Here is a 26958-nt window from a genome sequence, read left to right on the forward strand (position 1 = left end):
TCTTCTCATTTTAGTTGTTTGTATGGTCTCCAACACAATGGGACCTCTAGACGCTACTGCAACATAAAGAATAACAAAGGAGTTGCTGAAAACTTTGGTGAGTCCAAAACTAGTGAGTTTGTCCAGAGAATATCCAGTAGCTGTTGTTTAGTAAAGGGGTTTTCTTCCCTCCTACTGGAAAAAAACAAAACAAACAGTTTTTAGAAGAGTTCTGTGAAACTTTTAAAAGCATCTTTAAGAACTCCACTTTTGGAGTCTGTATAGTCATCAGTATTATGACAGAGAGTTGTATGGTTTTGATTCCACTTAAAAATGTATAGTGTTAATCTTGTCACTTGTTCTCTCTTCTCCTCTGTTGTCTGTTATTCATTTGTCATGTGAGCTGTTTGTGGGCGGGGCCTTTTCTTCCTTTATGTATGTTAGCCCTTAGCATGCTATGGCCTATATCCTTATTTGGAATCTTCTGGTGCTACTGCAAATAATGATAATAGACAACATTGTACAATATCAAATGTATTACAAGTATGTGTGAGAAGTGTAAATGCTAAGTTCTCAGTATTTAACTTTGGTTTTGATGCTGACATGAGCAGAACTCCTCATCATGATTATTGGGGATGTAAAAACGTTTAAAAAAATTAACTGTGTAACTGGTCAGCTGTGGGACTATTGGCCCCGGGGGATGGCATGGTGTGCCTGGCTTGACTGGAGCAACTCTCTGGCCACCACTCTGGCTTGGCTCGGCACCGGTTACCAGGAAGCGGGTGATGCTTAACAGATAACCAGTTACCCACTCACATCCCTAATGATTGTAAGTAGCATAAGTTTTATTCACTAACTCCATATAAAACAAAAAAAATGTGTCTTTTATTAACCCTTGGGTTCATAGAATCATAAGGTTGGAAGACTCTTCAGGAGGGTCATTGAGTCCAACTCCCTGCTAAAAGGAGGACCAATCCCAATTAAATCATTCCAGCCAAGACTTCCAAACCTCTAGGGATGGAGATTCTACCACCTCCCTAGGTAGCCCATTCCTGTGCTTCACCCCTCTCCTAGGCTGTGTCCAGACTCAGGGGTTTTTTCGAAAAAAGTAGCCTTTTTTCGAAAAAACCTCACCTGCGTCTAGACTGCAGCCGCGTTCTTTCGAAATTAAATCGAAAGAACGCGGCTTTTCTTTCGATGGCGGTAAACCTCATTTCACGAGGAAGAACGCCTTCTTTCGAAAGTTCCTCTTTCGAAAGAAGGCGTTCTTCAATGTAAATAGGGCTTCTTCGAAAGAGAGCATCCAGACTCACTGGATGCTTTCTTTCGAAAAAGCAAGCCGCTTTTTCGAAAGTTCAATGTGCAGTCTAGACGCTCTCTTTCGAAAGAAGCTCTTTCGAAAGAGGCTTGCAGTCTAGACATAGCCCTAGTGAAATAGCTTTTCTTACTATCCAATCTAGACCTCCCCCACTGTAACTTGAGACCATTGCTCCTTGTTCTGTCACCACTGAGAACAGCCTCTCTCCATCCTCTTTGGAATCTTCCTTCAGGTAGTTGAAAGCCTCCTCACTCTTCTTTTCATGATTTAAATGGATGGAGAAAGCTGATACAATTGTATCCTACCCCAAAGGAAGGATTTTAGTTGGCAGCAATTTTTCAGATTTATTACTGGTTATGTTTCTGTGCTTTCAACTTTGTTGGATGACAATATTAAAGAGAATTAACTTTTCCTATAGCCTAATATTTGTGAGAGGTTTTTTGTGACTTCCTTTTTATGCTGATGGGTCTCTCTTGAGCAGCTCTTGTATTATGCTAAAGGCTCATCATACTCAAACTAAGCCTTTTTAAAAACTCTCTTGAAAAGATCTCACCCTATATTGTGCGTATTTATGCTATTATACTGACATGTTCAACTACAGAGTTCACAGTGAACTCTGTATTTACAGTCTAATTCTCTTAGCGCTTTGGTATATAAGTGTTGTACAATTTAAAAGAGAGGTTTGTGTGTGGGTAGTTTTAAGGGCAAAAAGAAAATCCTATACAACATAGAGAATGAACCCAAGCCCTTGGATGGGACTTGAACCTGCAGTCTTTTAATCCCCTCCAAGGCTATGAGCTGAGCCACGGTAATGTCCTAAAAAACTAAAAGGGAAGATGAAGCCCTTACCACGGAAAATGCAAACTAATAACAAGCATAACCCTGTAATATGGTATCACTCTGAAGTCCAAGAGTGATACCAAAGCTATGATGAACACCTCAAATTCAGGTGCTTCAGGGGGTAGCCGAGTTAGTCTGTTACAGAAAAAAACAAAAAATGGTCTGGTAGCACTTTATAGACTAACGAAACATGTAGATGGTCTCATGAGCTTTTGAGGGCACAGGAGTGGGCTGTGCCCATGAAAGCTCATGATATCATCTACATGTTTCGTTAGTCTATAAAGTGCTACCAGGCCATTTGTTGTTTTTTACCTCAAATTGACACTGTCGGATCATTATTTTAAATTTCCTCTATTTGTAGTCAGGGAAAGAGTAAGTGAGGAAGATAAGCCTGTCAGTTGCTCAGTGTCCTCTGCTGACTTCAGGTTATAAAGTACTATTTGTGTTAGAACAGGCAATTAACATTGCTGAATTCCTTTTTGGCTATTATATTCTCTTTAAAACAAGAGAGTCAGACAACATGAAGAATTTCATCTAATTTCATTTGTTCTTGTTGGTCTGTGTTGTATCATGCCAACATAAGACACAACACTAGGATTTACAGTTTCCATAACACACAAAGTGCTTTGTAAGAGAGACATCAAAGTAGCAAACAATAAATGTATATCAATGAGTACTGTCCCAATATAACATTTAGGCACCTCTTTCATAATAGAAGCCTATTAACAGACACTCTTCAATAACACTGAAAGTAGCCCCATTATCAGACTGTTTTAGTTATCCAGAGATTCATTGTATTGCCTCTCCCAGGGACAGGACTCTATCTGTTCCCAGAAAGTGTCTCATTCATCTATCCTGCTCCTAGTAGGAGTTTCCTAATAAGTGATTTTTTTTTCAACTGCTCTTACATTTAATTCTCAGAACAATAGCTGGATTCTGACAATAATTGAGAGAAAGCGCATAAGTAGGTGCCCCAGTTTGCTGTTCACCTTCAGTGGATCTAATTTGTTCACATTTTTTGCAAATGAAGTTGGCTGTTTCGAGAGTCAGTGCCATGGGGCAAGGTGCTTGTTTCTTTTAGCCTTTGTTTACTAGGGTGACTCATATTTCCCAAAGGGAAAATGGGACGCTGTGCAGGACTCCCCCAAGCCTGCTCCTGAGCACAGGACTGACCCACATCCCCTCCCATGCACAGGGCTGGCCTGAGCCACTTGCTCCACCTTCTCCCCCTAGCATTTCTATATGTCCCACTGAGGGGCACATCCCACTTTTTTGACATAGCTGGACAACTGAGACAAATTTCCAGGTTTGCCTCTACCCCTCCCCCACCAAAAGCATTAGGATATCTAGAACACGGTTTTAAAAAGTAACTATCCCAGCCAAAATGGGACATATGGTCATGCTAGATCAGTGAGTGGCAACCAAAGCTAGGGAGTGGGCTGCATGAATGGCCCCCCTTCATCTCAGTGGGCTGTAAGATTGTCCTTACTAAGACAGTCTCCTGGGATAAGGTAATTTTGCTAACTGTACTTGCATTCGTAGAACTTGCACGGTGTGCCTATTGAATTGTAGCAGCAATTTGGATGCAACAGGGAGAATGCACAGCTTTTGCCAAAGTTGTGTTCAGTCAGCATGTGCCCCTGCTTGAAGTGTGTGTCACTTTTGGTAATACTGGTAGGAAAAAAATATGGATAGGATGAACCAGCAGAATCTGGTAAACAAAATGTCTCATGGGCCACACACAGAAACCCCAGTGGGCCTCAAGTTGCCTATCAGTGTGTTAGATACTTCAGAGGCATAAGAGGTTGAGGAATTATCCTAGAATAAATACAAAGCAATATCCTTTTAAAACACAACTCCAACGGTAAAGAATCTGCATTCAGAAAATGACATTAGTGAACCCAGGCCCAACAATTTCTTTTGCTAAATAAAATTCCTTTTGCTGTTCCTTTAAAACTAATCATAATTATAGATAATATTAAGTCTATTGTCTTTTATTAACATAACTTTTTTAGATCCATGACTCCAGCCCAAGCAGACCTCGAATTTCTTGAGAATGCAAAAAAGCTATCTATGTATGGAGTTGACCTTCACCAAGCCAAGGTAGGAGATTTTGTTGTTTTTTGGAGTAGATTTGGGCCATCGGTTCCTTATTTCAAGAGCCTTTATCAAAGACGTAGGTAGGCAGCCAGCCAGTTACTCTTGAAGAGATGCAAGCATAAAATATCTTATGTTGTGAGCACTGGTGTAAGTTTTTATATAAAAATGAAGTTACACGTAGAGTGATCTTCATCAATGAAGACAAAGCCTCACTCTGAAGAACTTAAATTGTTTGATCCTGAAAGGTAATCCACTCTCAGAATTTTGTTAGAATTCATTCTGTATTTAAAAGATTAGTCTCAACACTTTGTGCAGATGGATTTGGAGAATTGATAATTAGAAGGGAGGAGCTTTTAAGCAGAGTTCGAGTATGCTGTTCAAGCATGTGGGACAAATGAATTCAGTAACTATTTAGGAAAAGACAAAAGGAATGTATAGAGAAAATATTGGGTGATCATTTTCTGGACTGTGTAACTCCAATGCTGCAGTATATTGTATTATGTATTAACTTTCTTAGGACTTGGAGGGAGTTGACATCACTCTGGGAGTTTGTTCCAGTGGCCTACTCATCTATAAAGATAAACTGAGAATCAACCGCTTCCCTTGGCCCAAAGTGCTGAAGATTTCTTACAAAAGGAGCAGCTTCTTCATTAAGATCCGGCCAGGGGAGGTACATTACTGTTTTATCTTCTGGTTTTTGTGCTGTATTATGACATAACATGTTCTTCTTGTCTTAAGTCTTCATAAAGGACAGAAAGTGCAGAGGAGATTTAAAGTTGTTTTCATAATTACTGTAATACAGTTGGTTTTTAATTTTAAATGATCCCTTATTTCCTGTTGTCTTTGGCTTTGTAGTAGATTCAATTTATAATATAAAACTGAAATGTATAAAATTTCATTTGAATTATAAATTGCATTTAGTTAGCTCCACCTACTTGTAGAGTATGGTATTCTGTAATCGAACATATTATCACTTGAACAAGACAAGCACATAACAGATCTTTGTTGTAGAAATACAAATATAATAAAAATCCTCCAATATTCCACCATAATCAAAATGAAGCAAAACACTTGATCTTTTTGCTAATACTTGGAAACATAACTTTAATGAGCTGAGTAAAAGATTCTGTTGTGGAAAGCAAGTAGCTGTTCATTTCAAAGACCTTAGATGACCATTCATAATTGAGAATACTGTACTTTTATTAATTCTCAAAATATGTAGCAACGTTATGTTTGTGGGTCAGGATCATGCTGTTTTGACTTGCACATAGATCTTCTCATGTGGCTAGGGGAATGCAGTGGCCTTTGATGGATTATTTTATCCCCCACTTTGCTGGGTCCATGATGAAATGAAGAAGACAACGAGTAGGGAAGCCATAGGAGACCTATTGTCCCCTCTTATTTCCTCCATGGGAAATTCCCCTACAAGTATAATCTAGTCACAGGTCAAGTGTCTGTTTCTGGGTGAAAATCCCTTTTAAAGGGTTGCTCCAGACAAGGCCCATCTAGAAGGTCCTATATATAATATTATAATACATCTACAAAGTTTGTGGACCAAAACTTCACTTCCTTCTTTGGTGGGGCAAACCCCTCATCTCCCTCGTGGGAGAATACTGTAGATGTTTTGTGAGGGAAATTTTGAAGTTGCCTGTCTAGTTTTTTACCTATGTATCTTCCATGTAGGAGGTGATCTTTTCCATATGTCACCTGTAGCTATATTAAAACAGTGTGCATTGCAATTTTCTATAGCAGGAACAATATGAAAGTACCATTGGATTCAAATTACCTAGTTATCGGGCAGCTAAGAAACTGTGGAAAGTCTGTGTTGAACATCACACTTTTTTCAGGTATGCCTTCCTTGCTTAAAATTGTATTTTAAAAAAAATCCTGTTTATTAAATATAGTGGGTTTAAAAAGGTGATACTAATTTTAAGTCTCGGTTTTTGTAATTCCTTTGCTGATAAATTATCTGACTTCCTTCACAGTGATTTAAGATAATAAGACTTGTAAAGAAGTAAAAAGCTTATGCGGACTTTTATTTTAGGATTTTTAAAATAAATCAAGTTAGCAAATGAATGTTTAAGCAAATGAGAACATAACACAGGAAATCCATCAAAATATAGAGGTCTGAAATAGGGCACTGAAAGCATAACATTTGTATCTAAACGCCATAGGAAAATGAGACTAAAGAACAATACTTTATTCGGATATTTGTTGTTTTATGAGGTATCTCTGTCAGATATTGTTTTATCTTTACCCCAGCTGATTTCTTTTTAATAAGAAATGACTGAATAAAATAGAGTCTGAAGTTAAGGGAATCTGTGACAGATTCATGAGAGCTGGGGATGTTGAGGTTTGTAGAAAGATGCTGATTGCTGAGCTGTCATGCATCTTGTTGATACCCACTTTCCAGAGTTGTTGTATTGGAAAGCGCCTTTCAGCTATGGAAGTTTGAGATGGAGATACTAATATGAGAATAGGCAAGACAAAAATTCTTGATAATGGGGCCTTTTTGGAAATGAGTAAAACTTGTGCTAAAGAAGTAACATGAGATGCTTTGTTCTGAGAAATGGTTGCTGAATATTTAAATAAATAAATACTCTCAGGGCCATTCCTTACCTACCAAAAGCTTTTTCTTACAGAAAAATCTAAATGTTACATTTTTGGTTAATATAGAAACCTTGCAAGCTTAAAAAAAGTATACGAGAGAGAGAGCAGTTCCAGATAATTTTGAATGATTACTGGTACGTTATATTAAATGTGCCCCTAGAAACGGATGTTGCTGTCACCATCCATGGGAACTGGCAAAATCAGGAAGTGAAAATGAATAAAGAAAAAGTAAATGATGAATTGTAGTTACCTTCTAGACTGAAGATGATTATGCTGGAACAGTCTTAAGTAACATGATAATGCTATTAGTGCGTGCTATTATGTTAAGAGATCATTTCAAAAAATATATTCAGTGTTTTTCCCTTTACTTCCATTTCTTTCATTCCTTCCTTTATAGTATGAGTGAATAGAGGGTGAATAAAGAAAAGTTATTCATTAGTTCCCATAATATAAGGACTAGACGACACCAAATGAAATTAATGGGTAGCAGGTTTAAAACTAATAAACGAAAGTTCTTCTTCACACAGCGTATAGTCAGTCTGTGGAACTCCTTGCCAGAGGAGGCTGTGAAGGCTAGAACTATAACAGAGTTTAAAGAGAAGCTAGATAAATTCATGGAGGTTAGGTCCATAAAAGGCTATTAGCCAGGGGGTAGGAGTGGTGTCCCTGGCCTCTGTTTGTCAGAGGCTGGAGACGGATGGCACGAGACAAATCGCTTGATCACTGTCTTCGGTCCACCCCCTCCGGGGCACCTGGTGCTAGCCACTGTTTGCAGACAGGCTACTGGGCTAGATGAACCTTTGGTCTGACCCAGTATGTCCATTCTTATGTTCAGGGCTCGACAAATAATACAATCTACTCGACCATGGTGAGTAGATTGTAACCCGGAAGAGCCGGGTTTGGGTGATCTGCGCATGCGCAGATCGCCGGACAGCGCAGCTGATGAGCAGGGATCCCTGCGGTTCGGCGAGCCCTGCTTATATTCTTATGAGTGATTTTGATATATAAAACTGAAGAGCATTTTGACCTTTCAGGTTAACTTCCACTGAAACACTTCCCAAGAGCAGATTCCTGGCACTGGGCTCTAAATTCCGTTACAGTGGAAGGACTCAGGCCCAGACAAGACAAGCTAGTGCCTTAATTGACAGACCTGCTCCACAGTTTGAGCGAACAGCAAGTAAACGGGCATCTAGAAGCCTTGATGGAGGTGAGTGGAGTTTCATCAGTTTATTATAAGGTTTCTGTATTATAATGGCCAATCCTGTATTTTTCTATTGAAAATCATCCTGTAGGTTTAGGCTTTGTAACTTATTAATAATTATAATAATAAAAAATGTAGTGTAGCTGAAGAAGGCTGAGCTAGAGAACCTGAAACTGAGACAGTGCCTTGAATGTATTTCTTAGACATTTGGTTGTTGTAAGGAAGTGCATTTTGTTAATTATCGTTTAATTAAAAATAGTTCTGATTCAAAATATATGAACAAAAAAAATTGTGGAAGAGAAACAAATTGGTTTTGTTATGAAGCTTATAAATGGCAATGAGGTAACACTTCATAGCACTATCAAATAAGATAAGCAAAAAAGAATATTATGAGTTTTAAAAGTGTGCTGAAGACTGGACCTTATTTCTAACACTTGCCTTCAAATCTTTTTCATCTGAATACAAATTATTATGTGCTGACGTAGCACGCATTCGCTCCAAGACTGTGTGTTAGTTTTGAAAGTAGTGTTTGAGAAAATGGCATTAAACATGGCAGTAAAATGTCTGTACCTGCTTGCTTATCCTGTTACCACCCAAAGCTAAAAGGAAAAATTGTACATTTTAATTTTGATGTTGTTTTCGAAAACTACTAAAACAGATCTAACTTTGGGCTCCCCTCCCATACTACATTTGGGATCCAAGTGATGGCATTTGTTTTATGCTACTAGTTTATAAACCTCATCAGTAGTAGTGGTGAGAGAGTTCATTTCAACCTCTATGGGCAAGTACCATAGGAAAAGGAAAAGTTCTACTTTTACTAATCTTGTGTTTTAATACCAGACCTTGGAAAATAAAAACAGCAAATAATGCTTCTGTCTGAATTGAAGTCTGCAGCCTTTTCTATATGCTACACGGGTAGCTTGTTAACATATGCACAATTTCTTCAGCTAAACATACGTCTCAAGTTGAGGTCAGACCCATAGTGGAGGAGAAGCAGGATGATGTGGTGATGGTTGAGATTCCAGAATCAAAACCTGTGGAACAGTTCCGAGAGAAGCCAGGTATAGCTGTGGTGGCCATAATTCTCTGCAGTGCTTTTTCTATCCTTTCCTTTTTTATGCTTGTTCTTGAGCACTCCGAAATGTTTCACAAATTTTGGCATTTTTTGGAAAATATGTCTTTAAGGTCAGGCGGTCGACAGGCTGGGATGGATTTACATCCTAAATTGTGTAGAGTTGTTGGAATAGAATTGCCTGATTACGCTTTTCAGAAATGTATGCTGTGTAGTTGTATCTCGTCAGTCCCAGGTGATTAGAAAGACCAGGTGAGTGAGGGTAATATTCCTTTTTTATTGGACCAACTTCTGTTCGTGAGAGACGAGCTTTTGAGCCACACTGAGCTTTTCTTTAGCTCTGGGAAAAGTACTCTGAGTCTCACAGCTAAATGCAAGGTGGAGCAGATTACTTTGAATGGTCCCTTGGAAAACAGAGTGGCCCATTAACATCCCTGCAGTGATAAGACAAAATGAGATTAGTGGGTTACAAACTGCTGTATCAAGCCATAAAACAGACTTTTAGACAGAAACTCTGCTCAGGTGGAGAGATGTTTAAGATATAGCTACATTACAAATAAGACTTTATTTCTATTTGTGTACTTTATAAATACAAGGTTAGAAAATGTGGCCTTGATTATGTAATCTTCAAACATCTGCTTTAAAACTTTTGGCTTTCATCTTTGAGGTTGCTTGCATTTTTTAAAGTCTTGCTAAATATGTTTATATGTTTTGCCACTCACAACATCTTTTGCAGAACCTAGATTTTTTTTTGGGGGGGGTGCATAATTATTTCCAGTCAGAATCTTCCATATCTGTGTTTGAGTACAGTCCCATCCTACTACCCCACCACACCTCAGAAACCCTGTTTTGTATCCATAATTTTTCTGTCCATAAAGATCTAGACAGGCCTGTCAGTACCTTTTCTAGAGGTGGAGGCCAGTCACTCACATCTTTTTCCACACCAAACCGACATCTGCCTACACAAGTGTTGCCAGCTCCTGATGACTTGAGAAGTGAGAGATTAATACTGTAAATCAACCCAGGCTCCCACAAGGCACGGCAAAGGACTACTAACTAAGACACCAGAACAGAATTCTAATTGTTCTCTAGATCTGTGAACTTGGGGAGCAGCAGGGTCTCAAGTCCACCTGGCCCTGGCTCAGCAGTGCTTTAACTCAACCTTTTTTATACCCATGAATCTGGATCATTACTGTGTAATGGTCTTCTTGAGCTCCTATTGTCTTCTCTTTCTCATAGCATCACCTTCATCTCATCAGACTGCCCTAATATGAGCAGCAATTTCTGATGCAGTAATATTGCAAAGTGGGCATCAACAGGATGCTTAAGAGCATAGCAGTCGGCTTCTTCCTAGAAACGTCAGCAACATTCCTTTTCAATAGAAGCTCCTTCACACCTTTGCTTTTCCTCCTCAATTCTTTATAATACCATATGTTGATAAAACTAATGTGATTATGATAACTTTGATAGGCAATTGCAATGCAGAATTATACCAAAGATCAAACTCCTAGAGTGGCTTAAAACAAGCTATTGTAGTGTGTTGGCTGTTTTTTCAAATGTAGATGTATGCTGTCCTTAAGAGGTGAGTTCTCGTTCACCTTAACCTCACCAATTAGTGACTGTTGCTTCCCTGCAGTCTTCTTTTTGGTATATTAATGCGTTCATAACTTCTTCTAGCCAAACACACTTTTGAAAATATTGAGATGAAATCAATAGCAGAAGAAGAGGAAGAAGAGAAAGTGGAGGTGTTTAAGGTTACTGTTCCAGAATCAAAATTAATGGAACCATTCCAAAAGCAGCCAGGTACAGCTGTGATAGCTTCTTATGTCGGTCCTGCTAACATCACCTCCCACAATACTTACACCTGCTTTTACACATCTTATTTATAATATTCAAGCAGTGTTATGGATTGCCAGTGTTAAAAGTTCTGAAATTCTATAAAATATGGCTAGGATTTTTGCTGTGGAACTAACTCATTAAAACCAGAGGAAACGTGGCAAATACCTTGAATCAGAATGCTGTAACAGCATATGAATCAGACCACTTCAGCAGGGTGGTGAGACATATACAAATATTTTTACAGTAGTGATTCAGCAGTTGCATAGATACAGACACTTGTCAGAGAACAGATGACAATCTCCAAAGGCAAGAAAACTTAAAAAACAATGAATGGTCCTGCAGCATCTTAGGGTATGTCTATACAGCAAAGTTATTTCGAAATAACAACTGTTATTTCGAAATAACTTTATTAGCGTCTACACAGCCAAACCACTATTTTGAAATTAGTTCGAAATAGCGGCGCGCTTATTTCGAATTTGGTAAGCCTCATTCCATGAGGAATAACACCAAATTCAAAATAGCTATTTCAAAATAGGTGCTGTGTAGACACTTATTTTGAAATAGGGGGCCTCCAGCCTTCCCAGGGTGCCCTGGTGGCCACTCCAGCCTCAATCAAGGACACTCCTCTCCCTCTCCCCTCCTCGGAGCCCTTAAAGGGGTTGAATCTGGCTATAGTGCCTGTACCAGCTCCAAGTCTGCCAGCCCAGAGCCAGCAGTCACTGCCCCTGACCCAGTGGCCCCGAAACATGAGCCAGCAAGCCACTGGCAGTCAGCCCTCCGCCGCTCCCCAGGAGCAGTCTGCCAGCACCCAGGAGCCTGCCAGGGCCTGGAGAAGGCGGGTGCCTTCCTGGTCCAGGGTGGAGATCATGGACCTTATTCAGGTTTGGGGGGAATGCCCCCAACATTCTCCGCCCTAGGTGGAGGAATGCAGCTGTCTGTGGCAGGACAGCTGCCAGCCTGGCCACCAAAGGCCACATGCGAACCCAGGAGCAGCTTTGCATGAAAATCAAGTTGGTCTGGCGAGATCTCCAACCCTGAGCTTCCCCTCCCTTTCTTCCCCTTGCTTCCCCCTTCCAGCTCCCTCCTCCCAGGTTTCCCCCTCCCCTCTCCCACCCTCTCTTCTCCCCTCTTCCGCCTCCTTTCCCCAGTCTCACCAGAGTTTCATTCCCCTCCACCCCGTGCCAGTTTTGTTAAATAAAGAGAGTTTGTGTTCGTGAAAATACATGTATTTTATTTGACATCAGGAAGGGGGGTTGGGGAGGGGTAAGTGGAAGGACGTGAGGGAGGAATGAGGCACAAGCCCCCAGTGGGGCAGACCAGGGAGGCTCTTAATGCTCCTTAGGGTGGAAGCTTACCCACAGAGCCTCCTGGATAGTGACAGCCCCCCGATGGACCTCCCGGATGGTAGCCTGCAGAAAGTGCAGCCAGACTTGCAGCAATGCGTCCACAAGCAGCACCAAAGTGCCCAGGGCAGCTCTGGCTCCATGTTGCAGAGTGCTGTGGTGTCTCTAGTGAGGATAACCAGAGCATGCAGAGACAAAATGCTTTGCTGTCCCTCATCGAGGTAGGCAAGCAAGCAGGAAAAGCTGAGAACCGGTTGTCCAGGGTAGGTCCCTTTAAGCACTGGCCTCAGATAGCCTCAGGCAGCAGCCACGCAAAGTAACTCCTGACCTGCTGCCCTGCCGGACATGGTTCCGGACAGCCTTACATGTGATTCAGTGTACACTCAGTGTGGACGTGCTATTTCGAAATAGCAAAAGGCTATTTTGAATTGCATTTTGTATGTAGACGCGTTATTTTGAAATAACTTATTTCGAAATAAGATATTTCGAAATAATGCTATAGTATAGACATACCCTTAGAGACTAACAAAAAATGTAGCTAGTGTCATAAGCTTTCGTGGGCACAACCTAGCATTCATCTGAAGAAGTGGGCTGTGCCCATGAAAGCTCATGATACCATCTACATTTTTTGTTAGTCTCTAAGGTGCTGCAGGACCATTTGTTGTTCTTTAAGTTTTTTCAGTTACATACTAACACGGCTACTCCTGTGAGATTTTAAACCTCCAAAGGTGGTGTATCTTGCTGGAAGTGTTGCAGTCTCATCGTAAGTGTCATGAATCCTACTAGGAATATACAAAGCCTAGACTTTTTCAAGTTGTGCTCAGTGTGACCTGTGGCGGCTGTTGTGCAGCACAGTGTGGGGAGTTAGATTGCAACTTCCCTTTTTCATCACACTGCGATTCAGCCTCCACTAGAGGCAGTTGCTCTTTCCAAGCCAAGGCATTGTTTCACATAAACATCCAAATCTCTGCTTGCCTTAAATAAAGGCAGGTTCTTCTTTGAGAGACGTCCCTGTGGATGCTCCAGAGCAGGTGTCGGTCCTTCCTAGTATTGTTAAGTGGAGTCTTTACAGCAGTGGCGGGGTGTGTGTGTGTGTGCATGCGCGGCATCCGTGGTGCATGGGTCCCGCATGTTGTGACTGCGCATGTGTAGCCCTCTCCCTTCAGTTCCCTAGCTTGAGATGGAGCTCAGCAGTGTTCTTCACCGTTGTTAAATCCTGTAGATAGCTAGTTCTAGTTTTTTCTTACTTCGTTGACTCCCTGTTCAATCCGAGTTCTCGCTCCTTAAAATAAATTTTTTAAAAACTCTCCCCCTCCCCCCAAAGTTTTTTTTTCCCATTTGTTGTTGGACTTATCTAAGTTTTAGTTAACTATTCTGGTTCACTGGGTTTTAAACATTGCTCTTGCTGCAGCAATGCTATGCTTGTATCTGATGGACACTCTAAATGTGTTAGACACTTGAGGGAATCTCATGTCCAGCAGAACTGCCACCATTATGCCAAACTGAAAACACAAACCCACAGAGATAGAGCTCTCCGCCTCCAAATGATCATGTTGGAGAAATCACCCAGCCTCTGATCCAGGTACTGAGCTGGCTGAACCCTCCCTCCCCCCGAAATGATAAAGGGAAGAAGTCTCCCAGGAAACGCACTTCAGCTGTACTTCATAAGGCTCAGTCACCCAGACAGCACACAAGTATGACATCAACATTGAGGGCCAGAACGCCATTCTGTCTGAGTACACATGCATAGGGTGTCTCCGATACTGATCACAATACTAGCAAGCATGGTGAACACAGAACCTGTGTCAAGGCAATAGGCTTGTGTATGCCTGCCTCACATAGCTCAGGAACCAACGTGGTACCATACACTCACGATGCCACCATGTAGGTGCAGAGAACTATTGGCAAGGCAATGCAACAACCATCCGTACCGGGTGCTGGCACTGTGGTAACATCTGTTGGCACTGTACCCATTGCAGCACCACCACCACCAACAGGGTTGGTACCAGCTATGTTGCAGACAGCAATGGCACTGTCTACCCCGGCACTGAGACATCTGCAGCAGAGGGACTTACTTGTCTCCTCCACGTTCAATTCTCCTTTCCTCAGTACCAATATTTCACCCAGATCAGTGATACCCAACTATCTAGCGACAATGACATTGATGGGGGCATAACTTTCTCACCCCAATTGTCACCTGGCACTGAGGTCTCTGTACCATCTGCTCATGCCAGTTTGAGACCCCCACCAGGCAGGAATATCTCACCATTGGGACCATACCCATGCCCCTAGCACTAGCAATACTGGAGCCTATGGGCTTAAACTATAGGAAGAAACATACGTCCCATTATTAAGGACCCAAAAGCAAACTATTCCACTGCAAGAGACCGCTTTGGCTTAACCAGGAGATCTTACGTGATCTAAAATTAAAAAATAAGTCTTCTAAAAAGTGGAAACTAGGCCAAATTACAAAGGGTGAATATAGGCAAATAACGCAAGTATGCAGAGGCAAGATTAGAAAGGCACAAAAGGAGCTCAGTCTAGCTAGAGACATTAAGGGTAACAAGAAGACATTCTACGCATATATTAGAAGCAAGAGGAAGACCAAAGACAGGGTATGCCCATTGCTCAGTGAAGAGGGAGAAATAATAACAGGAAACCTGGAAATGACAGAGGTGCTTAATGACTTTTTTGTTTCGGTTTTTGTCAGAAGATTGATGGTGAAAGGATGCCTAACATAGTGAGTGGTATTGGAAATGGGGTAGGTTTAGAAGTTACAATTAAAAAAAAAAACAAGTACAAAATTTCTTAGAAAAATTAGATGACTGCAAGTCACCAGAGCCTGAGGAAATGCATCCTAGAATACTCAAGAAGCTAATAGAGGAGGTATCTGAGCCTTTAGCTATCAACTTTGAAAAATCATAGAAGTCTGAAGAGATTCCAGAAGACTGGAAAAGGGCAAATATAGTGCCTATCTATAAAAAGGGAAATAAGAAAAACCCAGAAAACTACAGACCAATCAGTTTAACTTCTGTGCCAGGAAAGATAATGGAACAAGTAATTAAGGAATTCATCTGCAAACATCTGGAAGATAATAATGTGATAGGTAACAGCCAGCATGGGTTTGTAATGAACAAATCACGTCAAACCAATCTAATAGCTTTTTTTGATAAGATAAGTCTTGTGGATAAAGAAAGAAGTGGTATATCTAGACTTAAAACGTTTTATAGGGTCTTGCATGAAATTCTCATCAATTAGGGAAATACAACCTAGATGGGGCTACTGTAAAGTGGGTGCATAACTGTCTGTATAACCATTCTCAGAAAATAGTTATTAATCGTTCACAATCCTGCTGGAAGGGCATAACAAGCGGGGTTCTGCAGGGGTCTGTTTTGGGACTAGTTCTGTTCAATATCTTCATCAACAATTTAGATACTGGCATAGAGAGGATGCTTATTAAGTTTGCAGATGATTCCAAGCTGGGACGGGTTGCAAGTGCTTTGGAGGATAGGGTGGTTAAACACTGGAATAAATTGCCTAGGGAGACTGTGGAATCTCCATCTCTGGAGCAGGTTAGATAGGCGTCTGTCAGGGATAATCTAGAAGGTGCTTGGTCCTGTTGTGAGGGCAGGGGCCTGGACTTGATGACCTCTCGAGGTCCCTTCCAGTTCTAATGTTCTGTAATTCTAAGAAGCATAACATACAACCTGCTCTCTTCCACTACCACACTCTCCATGGAGAAGAGGTGCAGGAACCACAATCTCAGCAACCAGGACCTGATGATACGAACTCAACATCATCCCCTGATGAGGCAGTGATGCCACCACCACCAATGGCAGTAGACTATTTTATTGCATTCCAATGTCTTTTTAAAAGAGTGGCAGCCGACCTTAATATTGCCATGGAGGAAGTCACAGAGAGTCAACATGAACTCACTAACATCCTCCAAAAACCCCATCAGCAAAAATCACCCTACCTATAAACACAACAATCATGCACCTTGTAAAATCGATTTGGCACACTCAGGCCACCATTGTGACCACATTTAAATGGGTGGATAGGAAGTATTATGTCCCTCACAAGGACTCCAAATTCCTCTTTATCCACCCACCTCCCAACTCTTTGGTGGTGGAAGTGGCCCACCAGAAGAATCAGCAACCTTGTTCTACCCTGACGAATAGAAACAGCAAAGGGACTGGACCTATTCAGCAGGAAAGTATGCACATCATCCACTCTACAATTTGGAATAGTGAACTGTGCAGCATTACTCAGTAAATATGATTTTCAACAACTATTTCAAGTTTAACACCTTTATTGATGATATATGAAGGGTAAAAAACAGCAGTTTTTAAGGTGATCATCGAGGAAGACCACGCAATATACAGAACACCCTGCAGGCAGCTCTTGATGCTGCGGACACGGCTACAAGATCCACAGCCACTGCAGTTGTCATGAGATGAGCCTTGTTGTTCAACTCCACAGCCTTTCCCCACAAGATCCAGCTGACTCTGGAAGATCAATGAGGTCCTTCATTCTATGAAAGACTCCCGAGACATGCTTTGCTCTTTAGGAATACATGCACTTGCAACCAGGAGAAGACAGTACAGATACCAGCTGTATCCCAGGGCAAGGTACCCACAATATACTTACCAGCATCAAAGGCAAGACCAGCACCACTAATAACGTGGTCAAAATAGACAGCAACGTAGATGCATGCAAAACAACTCTACGAACCAACCAGCTCAGCAAAATAAGCAAATTTGATTGACTGGAAACACTTGCATCCACTCCAGCGCCATCATCCAGTTATAAACCACTCAATAATAGTCTCCTGCCTTTATATGCTGAATGGCATTTTATAACAGCTGACAAACGGGTTCTCCAAACAAACTGATCAGGATATACCATCTCCTTTACCTCCTTCCCAACCACCCACCCTGTCCTTCTTCAGGGACCACTCTCATGATCTTATGCTGAATCAGGAAGTCAAACACCTCCTTCAGCTGGCACCGTCCCTCACAAATACAGGGGAAGAGGGTTTTATTCACATTATGTTCTCACACAGAAAAAGATTCTACATCTCAGAGCCCTCAACAAATACATAAAAAGGCAAAGATTCAAAATGGTAACCCTAGCCATTCCCATTCCGGAACTGGAGCAAGGAGATTGGTTTTCATCTCTCGACTTACAAGATGCTTATTTTCACATAACAAATCATCCTGCTCACAGATGCTTTCTCCACTTCATCCTAGGTCCCGGACACTTACCAGTATATGGTCCTGCTGTTTGGACTCTCCATGACACCGAAAGTCTTTTCCAGAATGCTGGTGGTAGTCACTACTTACCTAAGGAAGCAAGACATCTTTCCTTACCTGGATGATTGCTTGATCAAGGCAAAATCCGATATAGACTCCCATTGCAGTACTTCCCTGGTCATACATGCTTCCACTCTCTGGACCTGCTAATAAACAAGACAAAATCAGTGCTCATACCATCACAGTCCATACAGTTCATAGGAGCACAACTAAATGCAAATCAGCCATAGCCTCCTTGCCAACTGACAGGTTCGAAAGAACCAGGCACCTAGTTACGTCATCAAGCTACATGTCATGCCGCAAGTCATAGCCCACAATTGCCTACAGCTGTTGGAACACATGGCACCATGCAATCCCATAATACCAAACGCACGCCTTTTCATGCATTGCCTCTGGGAATGGCTCAGACTAGTATACAAACCAAACATCTACTTGTTGACCAAGACTCTTTCCATCCTTGTAACAGTGAAAGGTGCAATAGTATGGTGGACAAAACCTGAGAATCCATGCACAGGGATCTCTTTCCTAACTCCAGAACCCATGGTGAGGCTTCCCCAATAAGTCCTTGCTTAACAAATGAATCCCTTTCAAAAAATGGCAAGCACAGTTGTTTTAGAAGACTGGCGAGCTAATGGGAGGATTAATTTCAGTAGTGCCTGTGAGAGATCTAATGGGTAAAGTAGGTGGAAAGGTCCTGAAAACCTGGATGGTGAGAAATTCTCCTTCAATGATTTGATTTAAAAGTTCCTGATAAGACTATAAAATACCAGTCTAGTCAATGAAGGCTGAAAGTGCTTATGACATGTACATTAATACTAAATGGGCTTCTGATGATTTCCCTTAATACAATATATACCAAAGGGAATTAATCATGATCAGGCCAACATTTTCAAATATTACTAGATTTTCCTATTAAAAGCTGACGTTAAGTGCAGGTATCCAGAAATCTTCTCCCAGCCTAGCATAGGAGCTGAAAACACCTCACAAAATATTAGCCTGCCTGAGTCACTGATAAATAATAAGAAATCAGGTCCCGGCTAGCACAGCATCCCACCAGATCTCCTACTGATACTCTCTTTGCTTCTTCTAAGCCACAAAACACCGAGCTTTGAATATCTAACTAGCCACGTTTCCAAGCTTCTGCCTTCTCAGATCTAGTTTCGAAGCACAAGAAGCAAAATGACTGTTTCACACAGAAGTACCTGTTCACATTGCACCTCGGTTCAGAGGAAGCAGAGCACAAGTTAACTTGAGAAAAATTCCACTCCCTGGGCCATGCCCCTCTTTTGGTCTTGGAAATGGAGTCACCTGCTGTATATGGCTGCTGTTCACACAGCAGAGATCTGGGCTAGTGGAGATAAGGAAGAGCCCTGGGGACAAGCTAAACAACCACTGCTTTGTTCTTTGGCGAGAACCTTTGCTCTGCTGTGCCTGCCACCTCTCTGCTCAGTGGGTCCCGCTTGGCTGGGTTGTCATGGGCTCGCCTGCTCTCTGCCTGGCTCCATCTCAGCCAGCTGCGGAGCACACACTTGTCCGGGCTCTGCTCTTCGCCTCACTGGCCCAGCACAAGGGTGCAGTGCCCTGCAGGGGAATTCTGGGGGGCACTGGGGATGCACAGGGGCTAGTTTCCTGATGGTGGGAGCAGCAATCGCTTTTCCTGCAGCCTCTGCCAGGAAGCCCCTTGCCAGCCACCCAGGCACGGTTAATCCCTGTGGCTTCCCCAGGAAGCAGCAGGCATGGCATGTTTTCAGCCCCGCTTCAGTTGCAGCACACCAGGACAGCCACGTGGCTGCCACCAGAGCAGGAACCCACAGTACCACTTACCTTCCAGCAGGGAAGTGAATATTGCGGTGTGGCTCTGCAAAGGAGGTGGGTGGGAGGAGAATTCTTTGTGTGTGGCCGCTCCCCTCTTATCGTCCCCTCTGCTTTGGAAATCATATACAGGATGGGTTTTCAGGTAGAGAAGGAACTGAGGGTAGAGGGACCACACGTGCGCATGCACGCCCCTCCCCCCCCCTTCCCCTCTCCCGGCACTGCTAAAAAGACTCCGGTTGATGGCACTGGGATGCTCATCTCGAAGCATGTCAGTTACTGCTAAGGTGAATAACCTCTGCTTTTATTGGCAAATTAGAGGTTGGCAACTAACATAATGTAATGAAAGCAAACTAAAAATATCCCCTCCTTGTACCTTGGAAAAGGTGGTAAACTAGCTCTGTGCTTAAATTACAGAATATCCAAATATTGTGTCCAAATAATACTTGTGCAAGAGGGCTTATCCCTGAGTGGGAGAATCAGAGTATTTGTGCAAGAACCACTGATTTTGTACATTACAAAGTCAGTGTTCTTGCGCAAATTCTCGCGGCCAGTGAAGACAGACGGCAAGATTTTGCGCAAAAGCAATTGCTTTTGCGCAAAATAATGCCAGTCTAGATGCAGCCTATTATGTTGAGTATAGAAATACATTTTAAGTATAACTAGTAAGCAAAAATGGGGAGCCCTGTGGCAACTTAAAGACTAACAGATTTATTTGGGCATAAGTTTTCATGGGTCAAAACTATTTCATCAGATGCTTGGGGTTTGGAACTAGTGCCATATGAAAAGAGATTAAAAAGACTGGGACTTTTCAGCTTAGAAAAGAGGAGACTAAAGGGGGTATATGATCGAGATCATGATAGGTATGGACAGAGAAAGTGAATAAGGAATAAGGTTATTTACTTGTTCCCGTAACATAATAACTAGTGGTCACCAAATGAAATTAATAGGTAGCAGGTTTAAAACAAAGAAAAGGACATTTTTCTTCATGCAGTGCAGTCAGTCTGTGGAACTCCTTGCCAGACAATGTTGGGAAGACCAAGACTTCAACAGCATTCAAAAAAGAACTAGATAAATTCATGGAGGTTAGGCCCATCAATACTTATTAGCCAGAATGGGTGTCTCTAGCCTGTTTGTCAGGGGCTGGAAATGGATGACTACCTGTTTCTGTTCATTCCTTCTGGAGCATCTGGCATTGGCCACTGTTGGAATACAGGATACTGGGCTGCATGGGCTTTTGGTCTGACCCAATCTAGCTGTTCTTATGTTGGAATGCCACTGTATTTGACAAAGTGGTTTTGACCCATGAAAGCTTATGCCCAGATAAATCTGTTAGGGTATGTCTACACTTGCAGCCTATTTCGGAATAGGATTGCAAATGTAGGCATAAATATCCCGTTCTTGATTTGAATCTTCCTGGCCGAGCGCCATTTTTGAAATTTACAAGCCCGGAATAACTGCCTGTGTATACACGCAGCAGTGAAATGGGCATTCAAAATAAAGCTCTATTTCGAACTACCTGTTATTCCTCTTGCAATGAGGTTTAAATCCTCCGGCCAGGAAGATGCAAATCAAGCGTGAGATATTTAAATCCCGGACTTGATTTGCAATTCCAAATGCCTACATTTGCAGCCCTATTCCAAAATAGGCTGCAAGTGTAGACATACCACTAGTTTTTAAGATACCACAGGACTCCTCATTGTTTTTACAGATACAGACCAACATGGGACTCTGAGACTCTGATATTCCTGAAGAGAGGTGGTTCTTGCAAGTTTGCTCTTGGTAACTTCTACCTTTCCATACAGTTGTTGAGGTGGCATTTTAATGAATGCATAATTTTTTTAGTCATACGTGTCCATGAAAATATTGAGATAACCCCAATAAATGAAGAGGAGGAGGAGGAGAAAGTAGTGACAATGAAAGATCTAGAGCTAGAGCCCAAATTTCTCGAACCAGTCCAAAAGGAGCCAGGTACAGTTGTGATGGCTTCTTACACCTGTGTGGTTTACATTTCTTTCTATTAAGCTCAACCCTGCTATCTCACAACCAACATATTCAGCTTTTCCAGTGTTTCTTATCTCTGCTAGAGTACAAGCAGTGGTGCTAGATAAGATTATATAGTGTCGAGGTGGCATCCTTTAGACACAATGACTTATTGATGTACAGGAGAAATATTTTAAGGGAAGTGTCATACCTCAGATAATTATGAAACTGAAAATTAAATAAACTTTGGTGTCAAGAAGTTTGATGTACTTGATTACCAGTAAAACTCTGTTTGCTGTTTTCTTGCATTTTGCTTTTGATCTGCTATTCGTATTGGTCAAATACATACAGTATTTCTATATATTTTTATTTTATACACAGACAAAAAGTGTTGAATGCATTTTTGAATAGGATGCAAACAGGGATTAGAGGATATCTAAAAAATACAGCCTGTGATCCTTAAATGTGACTATTTCTGATGTCTTGGTTGTAGGTGGGTGAACTGTAGTAAATTAGTATTATCTTGGCCAAAGCACCAAGTGTACATTTTTCTGTTTTGAACAGGCAGTTGACTTCATTAATATGAGCTTCTGTCCAACTAAATTTATTATTTCAGATAATGGGAAGTTTAATTGTATAAACATAAACATTAATATCGGAAATAAACTGGGTTATTATGGATATAGAAACTTCTTAGTGAATTGGCTTTGACACACAGGATCAAATTTCATCGCCTGTTCCTTAAATGTAAGGATTTTTAGAAACTTGGTAGCTCAGAAACTAGCACTGGAGAAGAGAGAGGGATGGTAGGTCTTGGATGTACTTGAGGCTTGTGTGTGAGGCTTGTCATCCTTCTGCTGAAAGACACATGTTTGAAACATATGTGTTCAGTGCTGCATCTTTCACTTATTTGGAAATTAGGAATATTGTCCCTCAACAGCAACTCTTGTGGCAGGGAAATCATTTGTGGCAAAAATAAGTCTGTTTTGAAAGATAACTGCAGACTTGTTCATAGCTTTATAAGGATATACCTATTGATTTTTGAATTGGCCAAAAGACAATGTATAACTTAGATCCACAGATGGTGAGGTGGTAAAGTTTCTGTTGGGGACTTCATGGTGCAGTTAATGATCAGACTTAATGTTTGTTCTTCAAAGGTTTCATAGTGATGAACTTACACCAGTGGCATTTGAAAGACCCAGAAACTCCTTGCGCAGTGTCACAAATAAATTGGCATTTCTGGTGTGGCTTCTTTGCAGAGTGCAAGCTTGCTTTTTTTACTTTCTGTACAAGACCTATTATTAAAACTATAAGGAAAATAACCTCAGCTTTTCTGTACTAAATGCACAACTGCTTTACTTCTTTTTTTAATACAGTGCTCTAATATGGGAGGATTGTCCTAGGGCAGCTAGAAACATTATGCATTTTGAACCTTGCCTTGACTCTTTTTCTCTGTTCAGCAGTAGCGGTGATTACACCTGACCGAAGCCCACGGCCAACTTCTGCACCCGCCATTGCTCAGAGACATGTTGCTGAACCTACCCCACCAGCTTCATCTGATACCAAGGAAATAGTAGTAGTCTCTAAAGTGGAGAAGGAGGCATTGGATACTGAAGGAAAGCGTGAAGAAATGCCATATGAGTTGGTCAAGATGGAGCCACCTGAAGTAGCCAAGGTACACTAGCCCCAGAAAATTACCATACAATGTTTTGTGAGGCCTGTAAGTGATTTTTGTTTTATGTAGAACTAGCAGGTGAGGCCTGTTGTTGACCAGGTAAAGTCATTTTGCGTAAGTTACACTTATAGGCAAGTTCAAGAAATGAAATATATATAATATAACTTTTTATTAATGTATTTTCAAAAAGGAAGTAAAAGAACAGTTTTAAATTTTGTAGGAATTCAAATTCCATTTTATTGAATAATTACCATACATAGTAAATTTGAATCAGAAACTATTAATTAGTGAAGAAAATTAACTGGCGTTGATTTAACAGTAAAAAATTTTCTTTGCACTAAAATGGCATTTGAATAGGCGACTCAATTTTAATTTTGTTAACATATATTTTTTATGAGCTCTAATCTTAAAAGTCATGACTTTTTTTTCTGATGAAACCAAAAATAATTATTTAAACCTTTCGCCCAGAATATTCCGGTGTAAAAAGTAGCGTATTCAGCTAGTTTAAGTGGTAGGATTGTTTATGCAAAATTTGGTATCCATAGGTAATCATGAAGTATGACTTCATTTTGCAAAAACAAATCCACAAACTATTCAAAATATATAGTAGATGCTAGCTCTAAAATGGCCGCAAATGGTGATATTTCATTAGACCAGAAGTTTCTCATTCCTGTGTAGTCAGTGGACTGGGAATAGGATATCCTCCAGCTAATTGGCTGTGATTCCAGGAAAATACCTTTCCTGAACTTCAAGACACAACAAAAATGCTACAGTACATGTGTCAGGGCTGTTCCCCACTCGGGCACCCTGAGTGCAGAAGATAGGGGCCCACGAAGAGCTCAAAAAAACAAAGGAACTTTTGCCTCTACAGGCGCTGGTTACCAAACTTTCCAGAGTCACAGATTCCCTGCCTCTGAGAAACAAACAAACAAGCTGCCACCATCAATTGATTTTTTTTTAACCCCTAAAACCAGGGGTGAACACTTGAACCCACTCTCAGGGGTAACCCAAGCTCTTTTGCCCGAAAAGAGTTTGAAAAAAGAAAAACAAGCTGCAGTCTCTGGTAGCTGACTCCTCAGTCAGAGGCATGCACCTGCACAGAGGCAGACAGACCTTCCAGGACACAAGAATCAAATCATCATCAATCATCACCTTTAAAAAGGTGATCTTTATTACAAAACAAAAGATAAATGTGATAAAGCATGCTTGGTTGCTAGATGTTACTAAAGAAAACATTTTTAATAAATCTCTAAACTCAGGGGTTGTACCATTTGACTGGAGAATTGCTAATATAGTTCCGATTTTTAAGAAAGGGAAAAAAGCGACCCGGGTAACTATAGGCCTGTTAGTTTGACATCTGTAGTATGTAAGATCCTGGAAAAAATTTTGAAAGAGAAAGTAGTTAGAGACATTGAGGCTAATGGCAATTGGGACAAATTACAACATGGTTTTACAAAAGGTAGATCATGCCAAACCAACCTGATCTCCTTTTTTGAGAAAGTAACAGATTTTTTAGATAAAGGAAATGCAGTGGATCTAATCTACCTCGACTTTAGTAAGGCATTTAATACAGTACCACATGGGGAATTATTGGTTAAATTGGAAAAGATAGGGATTAATATGAAAGTTGAGAGGTGGATAAGCAACTGGTTAAAGGGGAGACTACAGCGGGTCATACTGGAAGGTGAACTGTCAGGTTGGAGGAAGGTTACTAGCAGAGTTCCTCAGGGATCAGTTTTGGGGCCAATTTTATTTAATCTTTTTATTGCTGATCTTGGCACCAAAAGTGGAAGTGTCCTAATAAAATTTGCAGATGACACAAAGTTGGGAGCTATTGCCAATTCAGAAAAGGATCGGGATATCATACAGGAAGATCTGGATGATCTTGTAAATTGGAGTGATAGCAATAGGATGAAATTTAATAGTGAGAAGTGTAAGGTTATGCATTTAGGGATTAATAACAAGCATTTTAGTTATAAGCTGGGGACACATCAGTTGGAAGTAACGGAGGAGGAGAAGGACCTCGGAGTCCTGGTTGATTATAGAATGACTATGAGCCGCCATTGTGACATGGCCGTGAAAAAGGCTAATACAATCTTGGGATGTATTAGGTGAGGTATTTCCAGTAGGGATAAGGAGGTGTTAGTGCCATTATACAAGGCATTGGTGAGACCCCATTTGGAATACTGTGTGCAGTTCTGGTCTCCCATGTTTAAGAAGGATGAATTCAAACTGGAACAGGTACAAAGAAGGGCCACTAGGATGATCCGAGGAATGGAAAACCTGTCTTATGAAAGGAGACTCAAGGAGCTTGGCTTGTTTACTTTAACCAAAAGAAGGCTGAGGGGGGGACATGATTGCACTTTTTAAATATATTAGAGGGATAAATACCAGGGAGGGAGAGGAATTATTTAAGTTTAATACCAATGTGGACACAAGAACAAATGGATATAAGCTGGCTAGTAGGAAGTTTAGACTTGAGATTAGACGAAGGTTTCTAACCATTAGAGGAGTGAAGTTCTGGAATGGCCTTCCAAGGGAAGTAGTGGGGGCAAAAGATCTATCTGGTTTCAAGATTAAACTAGATGGGTTTATGAAGGGGATGGTTTGATGAGATAACAGGATCTTGGTATCTAATTGACCATTCATTATCAGTGGGAAATAGGTCAATGGAGGGATGATAGGAGTTACTATAGAGAACTTTCTGGGTGTCTGGCTGATGAGTCTTGCCCACATGCTCAGGGTTTAGCTGATTGCCATATTTGGGGTCGGGAAGGAATTTTCCTCCAGGGTAGATTGGCAGAGGCCCTGGAGGTTTTTCGCCTTCCTCTGTAGCATGGGGTACAGATCACAGCTAGAGGAGCTCTGCATCTTGGGGTCTTCAAAGTATTTGAAGGCTTCAATATCTGAGATATAGGTGAGAGGATTATTCTAGGAGGGGTGGGCGAGATTTTGTGGCCTGCACTGTGCAGGGGGTCAGACTAGATGATCATAATGGTCCCTTCTGACCTTGGAGTCTGAGTCTATGAAAACAAATTAAAACACAGAGAAAAGTTTCTGGGCACAATGTGAAGTAGTAAATGGGGAGGGGAGGCATAGATTCACAAAAAGCAGTTCAATGTAAACCACAAAATAAAGAAAAATTACCATGAACACGACGAGATTTACTTCTAGTTTTCTCTTTGTTCAGTCCACTCCCATGCCCCAAATTCCTTGGAGACATAGTAGTCCTGCCTAGATTTAAATCATTCTGTGTTTCTCAACTCCTGGTTTATCTCTCCCACACAAAGAAAGGCAGGGAATCTATACCCAATTCACATTTCAATCCTTTATTACAGGGGTCTCCAAACTTTTCAGCCCGAGGGCCGCATTAACTATCAAACAGCAGTTCGGGGGCCGACTACACACTTGAGGTCCAAATAAAAAACAATCAAAACATGGATGTTGTTTTTAATTATTTATTTAATATTATTTTATTCAGTTATTATTTAATAACACATTCATACACCACACATGAACACCTGTATTAGTGTGAATGGTGAAATTGTTTCCTGGATGCCAAAATAGCAGACATTTCTGGCTTTAGATTTGTTGTCCCTAACATCAACAGTGACCTGAGATTATCATCGGACAAGTTTGTTCTCAAATTGTTCTTCACGTATTTCATTCTTGAAAATGTTTGTTCACACAGGTATGTTGTTCCAAAGATTGAAAGGTACCTTGATGCAAAAGTTTTGACATTAGGAAAGTCTTCCTTGGGCAAAAACTGGTAAAAACCCACCAGTCCTATTTTGAACTTGTCCCTAAGGAGGTCATTTGCTTGCAACTCAATGACTTCCAGCTGCAGTTCATCTGGGCAACTGGCCACATC

The 26958-nt window shown here is 41.1% G+C and overlaps 1 protein-coding gene across 36 annotated transcripts in view; it reads left to right on the forward strand.

Annotated features, from left to right (window-relative positions):
* EPB41 (erythrocyte membrane protein band 4.1) overlaps positions 1 to 26958 on the forward strand; it is a 171471-nt gene that overhangs the window by 89574 nt on the left and 54939 nt on the right. For 15 of the 36 annotated variants that reach the window (XM_075909091.2, XM_075909090.2, XM_089773531.1 and 12 more), the window contains exons 8-15: positions 4153 to 4240; positions 4755 to 4907; positions 5987 to 6084; positions 7882 to 8054; positions 8996 to 9109; positions 10798 to 10923; positions 21275 to 21400; positions 22873 to 23087. In XM_075909091.2, coding sequence (XP_075765206.2) covers positions 4153 to 4240; positions 4755 to 4907; positions 5987 to 6084; positions 7882 to 8054; positions 8996 to 9109; positions 10798 to 10923; positions 21275 to 21400; positions 22873 to 23087 — 1093 coding nt within the window. The remainder of the gene's footprint in view (positions 1 to 4152; positions 4241 to 4754; positions 4908 to 5986; positions 6085 to 7881; positions 8055 to 8995; positions 9110 to 10797; positions 10924 to 21274; positions 21401 to 22872; positions 23088 to 26958) is intronic. The other 21 variants (XM_089773535.1, XM_089773528.1, XM_089773530.1 and 18 more) reach the window with 10 other exon arrangements.

This window comes from Pelodiscus sinensis, chromosome 26, assembly GCF_052426305.1.
Source record: "Pelodiscus sinensis isolate ZL-2025 chromosome 26, ASM5242630v1, whole genome shotgun sequence".
Taxonomy (NCBI): Eukaryota; Metazoa; Chordata; order Testudines; family Trionychidae; genus Pelodiscus; species Pelodiscus sinensis.